This window comes from Myotis yumanensis, unplaced genomic scaffold, assembly GCF_028538775.1.
Source record: "Myotis yumanensis isolate MYYU_CA2020_CCGP unplaced genomic scaffold, mMyoYum1.0.hap1 SCAF_17, whole genome shotgun sequence".
Classification (NCBI taxonomy): domain Eukaryota; kingdom Metazoa; phylum Chordata; class Mammalia; order Chiroptera; family Vespertilionidae; genus Myotis; species Myotis yumanensis.
Window position 1 is genome coordinate 43,063,919 of NW_027223768.1, and position 6,002 is coordinate 43,069,920.

Here is a 6,002-nt window from a genome sequence, read left to right on the forward strand (position 1 = left end):
GAGCTGCAGGGTGATCAGGGGGTTTGGGAACTGCCCCCTGTCACGTTGCTCCAGGGGCCAGGAGGCCTCGAGTCTCCGCTGATACCAGTGCTAGGAGGCCTCGCTGCTCTGCTGATCCCGGTGCTGGGAGGCCTCTCGGCTCCGCTGATCCCGGTGCTGGGAGGCATATTACCCTTTTACTATATAGGATAGAGGCCTGGTGCACGGGTGGGGGCCGGCTGGTTTGCCCTGAAGGGTGTCCCGGATCAGGGTGGGGGTCCTGCTTGGGTGCCTGGCCAGCCTGGAAGAGGGGATGATGGCTGTTTGCAGCTGGTCACACCCCCTTCAGGGTGGGGGTCCCCACTGGGGTGCCTGGCCAGTCTGGGTGAGGGGCTGAGGGTCGTTTTCAGGCTGGTGGGTGACTGAAGCTCCCAACCTCTCCTTTTTTTCTTTTTCTTTTTTTATTCTGGAATGTATTTACCTTCTATGGCTGTCACTGGAGCTGAGAGCCGGCTTTAGCTCTGAGGCTCAGCTCCAGCTCTGAGACCTCGGCTGCTGAAAGCAGGTATCTGGCTTTGTTTGGCTTCTATAATTGAAACACTGTTGCAACTCCAGCTCTGCCAACTTGCTGAAAGCATGGGGTTTGTTTAGCTTCTATAATTGCAACATAGTTGCTTAGAATGCAAGCTCAGAGCCCAGCAGCGGCAGGCGGGAAACCTTGGCTTCCTTCTTCACTGGAGCAAGCAAGCCTCCTGTTCGCTTCAGCTGCCTGGCTGCCAGCCGCCATCTTGGTTGGCAGTTAATTTGCATATCACCCTGATTAGCCAATGGGAAGCGTGTCAGAGGTACAGTTAATTACCATGTTTGTCTATTATTAGATAGGATAGTATCTATTTCCAGACGTTATGGCCACCCTGTATACTGTGGAAGCACATAGCTACCACATACTACACTGCTTCCATTATAACCACCATTTACTCTTAGCCATGCAGGTAAACAGAAGTTAACCGTCACCGCTAGGGAGAGGCACTGATGTCTCTTCAGTTGCTCTGATTGCCTGCAGCTTGTCCTCTGGACTCCTCAGGAAGTGCTGTTACCCAGAATAGTTTCTTTGCCTGGCCGGCATGGCTCAATGGTTGAGCGGCGACCTAAGAACCAGGAGGTCACAGTTCGATTCCCAGTCAGGGCACATGCCTGGGTTTTGGGCTTGATCCTCAGTGTGGGGTGTGCAGGAGGCAGCAGATCAATGATTCTCTCTCATCACTGATGTTTCTATCTTTCTCTCCCTTGCCCTTCCTCTCTGAAATCAATAAAAATGTTAAAAAAAAATAATAGTTGTGTTTTATGGTGTATGGGGGAGATAAATAGCGATTTCCAATCGAGGGAGGCTTAGATCCTCCCAGGAAACAAAGCAGGCCAGTGTGCTGTACAGGACTGCCTGCACTAGGTTCTGTCATCGTCCTGTTCCATGTCCAGCACCAGCTCCTCACCTGCCTCAGCCAGCCCACAGCACACCTGGGGCTCCAGGGAATGGAGGAGGACAAGGAGTCACGTGAGGACCACGGCCAAGATATGCTTTTCTTTCCAGGGACAAATCTGAGTCAGCTGCTTTTTAAAACATTATTCCTTTGTTATCGTGCCTGGGAAGATAAGGTAGTGGCCCCTACAAACAGGCCTCAGCAGTGCTGACTACCAACTGTACCATGGCATTATCTGGTTCTGTACTCACTTTGCCTTTCACCCTGTGAAGCAGGGCTCTGCCATCCCCACGAGAGTCTAGTGTCCAGTGCCACACAGCTTCTATGTCCCCATGGTAAGTAAGGCCTCGACCCCCAGGTCTGGCTCTCAAGTCCATGCTACACTGCACCACACTGCCCAAGAACACACCTCTGGGGGACCCTGGCTTGTCACTCCAGTCAAAGACCACCTGGAAGTTGATAAAAGCGGGGTCAGTTATGCTAGAAGAAAAGGGTTGCTGCCCATCTGGCGTGGCTCAGCAGTTGAGCATTGACCGAGGAAACAGGAGGTCATGGTTCGATCCCAGTGTGGGGTGTGCAGGAGGCAGCCAATCAATGATTCTCTCATCGTTGATGTTTCTATCTCTCTTCCTCTCTGAAATCAATAAAAATATTTAAAAAGAAAAAAAGCGTTGCTATTCAGCTAATTTTCTCACATTTACATACTCTTAGCTTCTAGGAAAAAAAGGTCAGGGTAGTGTCATCCAAAGAAGTGAGTAAGGAGCCCAAGGTGCCTGCCTGCTAATTGGGAGGTTGTCTCCAAGGCCAGCCTTCTGCAGTTGCCAGGCAACCAATGTAAACAGCAGGAAGTCGCAGGATCATGGCCACTAACTACAGTGCCAGCCAGGTAAGTTCTCTTTTTCCATCTCTTTAACGTTTTTAATTTTGCCTTCAAAATTCTACCTTTGGACTGACACCTCCCCTAGAATTCTGGTCACTGAACGGCGGGCTGGCTGAGAGGGGGTGAGGGAGAATTTCCCAGCTCCTCAGGGTAGGGAGGGCCCAGGGACCAGCAAAGGGCATCTCTGGGTTACTTGTAAGGTCTAAACCAGTGGTCAGCAAATTTTCTGTAAAGGGCCAGAAACTAAACATTTTAGGCTTTGTGGGCCAAGTGGCAAAATGAGAAAGTACAATTACATAACAACAGAAAACACAAAATTCAGAGTGTAACAACTGAGTGCCATTGTTTATAACGCTAATGAAAAGAATGGATTCTTTTGGGAGAAACATTTTGCTTGATTGGGATACAAACTTAGTGTTCCCTTTTCTCAAATCAACTGCAAATGTTCATCTATAAAAACCGTTCTCCGCTCTCTCCAGCAGTCCGGGCGGATCTGGCTCACAGCGTTTGCTGACCGCTGGTCTAGACAAGCATGGTCTAACAAAAAGATAGTGCGAATCACAAATGCAAGTTTAACTTCCTAGTAGCTACATAAAAGTTTTAAAATGGTTAATTTTAATAATCTCATTTAGCCCAATAAATTCAAAATATTATTTCAACATTTAATCATCAATATTTTAGAAGTTACAATCAAATGTTTTACGTTCCCTTTTTTGTACCAAGGCCTTCAAATCCCGCGTATTTTTTGTTTACAAGCACCTGTGTGGACTGTCACATTTCAAGTGCTCAGTAGCTGCCACGTGTGGCTAGAGCAGCGGTTCTCCACCCTTTGGGGGTCGACCGACCCTTTCACAGGGGTCGCTTAAGACCATCGGAAAACACATATATAATTACATATTGCTTTTGTGATTAATCACTATGCTTTAATTATGTTCAATTTGTAACAATGAAAATACATCCTGCATATCAAATATTTACATTACGATTCATAACAGTAGCAAAATTACAGTTATGAAGTAGCAATGAAAATAATTTTATGGTTGGGGGTCACCACAACATGAGGAACTGTATTAAAGCGTCACGGCATTAGGAAGGTGGAGAACCACTGGGCTAGAGGCTCCATTAGGACAACACACATTTAGTCCAAACAAACTACACCCTCTTACCGCCCCCCAGGCAGTGCAGGCCTTTGATCCTCGAATCCAACGAACTCTGTGGCTATCATCTCCGGGCGGGGCTTGGAGCTCAGAGGGCTTCCCCCATTTCTCTCCCCAGTACGAAAAAGCATTCTCACCCAAGTATCTGCAGAACTGGTGTCTCGCCAAGCCAACGAAAGAGGTATCCACGTGTTTCTACGTCACTCACTGCCACCAGCCTTCTCCCCACATCCTCCACTCCCTCAGCCCTCACTCAAGCCCTGATACTCCCTCCACTCTCCCAGTGCTTCTCTTCCACTTTCCCCCAGAGCATTCCTTCCCACGAAGGCTACACTCAGATTATCGCCAACGACCGTGGCCATCTGCTGCCTTCAGTGCCCCGTTCCAAGGTGAGACACTCGCCTCCATTCTTACCAACAACTGGAGCACTGGGGAAGGTGCGGTCTCCTGCTGCCTGGGAAGTTAAGTCCGGTCTCATTCACACTGGAACACGAGTGCTCCCAAGCTGCCAGCCAGTCTACCCACAGGGCAGGGTATTAGCACCAGGTCCCTGCACTATGGGTGACCTGTGTAAAACGGATGCCCACGGCGGTGATGCTTCTGCAGTGGGCACGCTGCCAAACAGCCCGAGGACGCAGAAGTGAAGCCAGCAGAGGTCAGGCCACGGAACAGGGTCACTGAGTGGGGGGAGGGGCTCACTTCCAGTCCCAAAGGAAAAGGATGGAAACCAGATGGATACAGGGTCTGCCACTGCCAGGAGTGAGAAGTCCTGCTTCTTCCTTTTAGGCAAGTCCTTGGGGTTCCTTCATGGGCACCTGGGAGATGCCTCTGAAGATACCCCCTGCTCGGGTGACCCTGACGTCCCGTACAGCTGCTGGTGCTGCCTCCCTCACCAAATGGATCCAGAAAAATCCTGACTTACTCAAGGCCTCCAATGGGCTTCGTCCAGAAATCTTGGGCAAGGTACCTACTCATCCCACCTAACCTCCAATCCCAGCGTCTCAATTTCAACCCCACAATGTTATGCCTCTGCTACTCCGGCAGAGGGACCTCTAACCATCTGTCTTGCCATGTAGTCCCTCAGCACCTGGGTGCTTAAGGGCTGAGCTAAGCACATCTGCTCCCAAGCACAAGGCCATCTGACCTCCCCAGGGTCAGCGCATCAGCTCTAACTCTTCTTGTTTGGAGCCCGACCTTTGGCCCATGGTGTGGGGAGAGACACTTAGAATCCTCTGGATCGGGAATGACTAGGCCTGACCAGGCTCTCTTCTATTCCACCCGACAGCCCCAGGACCCAGCCAGTCAGAAGAAACCCCAGAACTCTGTCCAGCAAGCACCAAGTCCAGCCATCATCCCAAGGTCCCCAGCCACAGACCTCAGTTCCCCAGATCAACCCCCAAGTGCACACCCCTCAGCAGGTCACACTCCGGGTCCCCTCAGCCCAGCCAGCGCTCCCAAGTGCCCACCCAGAAGCCCATGCACGTAGGACCAGGGTGGGTTCTACTCGAGCCGGGCCAGGAACGCAAACTGGGACTCCGCGGGCCCCACTGAGGAAGCCCATCTAGAGATGAGTGAAGTAAGAGCCCGTCAGGGAAATGGCAGGAATAAAGGTGAATTTGGAAAATAATCACCACTGTTGACTCTTGTACTGATTTTGATTTTTCCCTCCTGCCTCTTATCACCAAGAACCAGAAGGGTTGGGGGAAGGGGGAAACATGACAAAGGCTTGGGGGACACATTTGTACAAGGACCAAGTTGGTTACACTCCAGAAATGGCCAGAAGGTCCGTTGGAATCACAGCACCCACTCCCACACCCGGATTTTCCTCCTGAGCACCCCAAGGACACTCTCACTGTGCACTGCGCAGCGTGCTCATCTAGAATCTGAGGCCACTATTTGGAGCAGCCTCTTTGGTCTAAGTTGCTATAAGCCGTATGACTGACCAGCAGGTAGCTGGCTCTAATGGCTGCCTGCGGAACAGGTGTGCTGTGAGCCCCAGGCGCTGGCTCAGACACTAGCTCCTATGCGGGAGGCTGCTTTGTGGGAAGGATGCATTGTTCACCAGCCGGGTGCGGCTGCCTGCTTCTGGGACTGCTTTGAAGAACTGTTTTGTCAGACGGCTCCTTGTTAGCCATAGCTACTTGGGCTACAATAAAGACTCTCTTCTATGCCCACGACTTCTCATGTCTTCTCCGTCCAATACCCAGCGTCCCAGCAGGTCCCATCCCTGGCAGAGGAGCTTCGGACCCAAGCTGGCGTCATCGAGCAGGAGGGAGTGAGTCCTCCCAACACTCCCTCCTTCTCGGAGGCGCCTGCGTGGCAGGACATCTCTGCTGCTTGTACTGAGTCCCTGAAAACCTTCCCAGCTGCAAAACAGATTGTTTCTCTCCTGAGAGAGGTCAGATTGGGGGACGGAAATGCCTGCGACCAGAGGGAAGGGGGAACTGGCTCCTCCTCACCACCATTCTCTTGGTTTCTCTAGATTTCAAGGAAGAGTCAAAGACAAAA

General features: G+C 51.1%; 1 protein-coding gene across 1 annotated transcript; it reads left to right on the forward strand.

Moving 5' to 3' along the window:
- The first annotated feature begins 2,280 nt into the window (after nucleotides 1-2,280).
- On the forward strand, nucleotides 2,281-5,541 carry CFAP126 (cilia and flagella associated protein 126). The gene is made up of 5 exons (XM_070397387.1): nucleotides 2,281-2,343; nucleotides 3,613-3,675; nucleotides 3,803-3,883; nucleotides 4,281-4,457; nucleotides 4,780-5,541. Exons 1-5 carry the CDS (start codon nucleotides 2,317-2,319, stop codon nucleotides 4,978-4,980), a joined length of 549 nt encoding a protein of 182 aa, XP_070253488.1. The 5' UTR covers nucleotides 2,281-2,316; the 3' UTR covers nucleotides 4,981-5,541.
- The last annotated feature ends 461 nt before the right edge of the window (nucleotides 5,542-6,002 follow it).

Coding starts and splice junctions, on each gene's coding strand:
- CFAP126 (XM_070397387.1), top strand. CDS start 2,317: ATGGCCACTAACTACAGTGCCAGCCAG. Junction 2,344..3,612: donor CTAACTACAGTGCCAGCCAG/GTAAGTTCTCTT, acceptor TTCTCTCCCCAG/TACGAAAAAGCATTCTCACC. Junction 3,676..3,802: donor TCGCCAAGCCAACGAAAGAG/GTATCCACGTGT, acceptor ACTTTCCCCCAG/AGCATTCCTTCCCACGAAGG.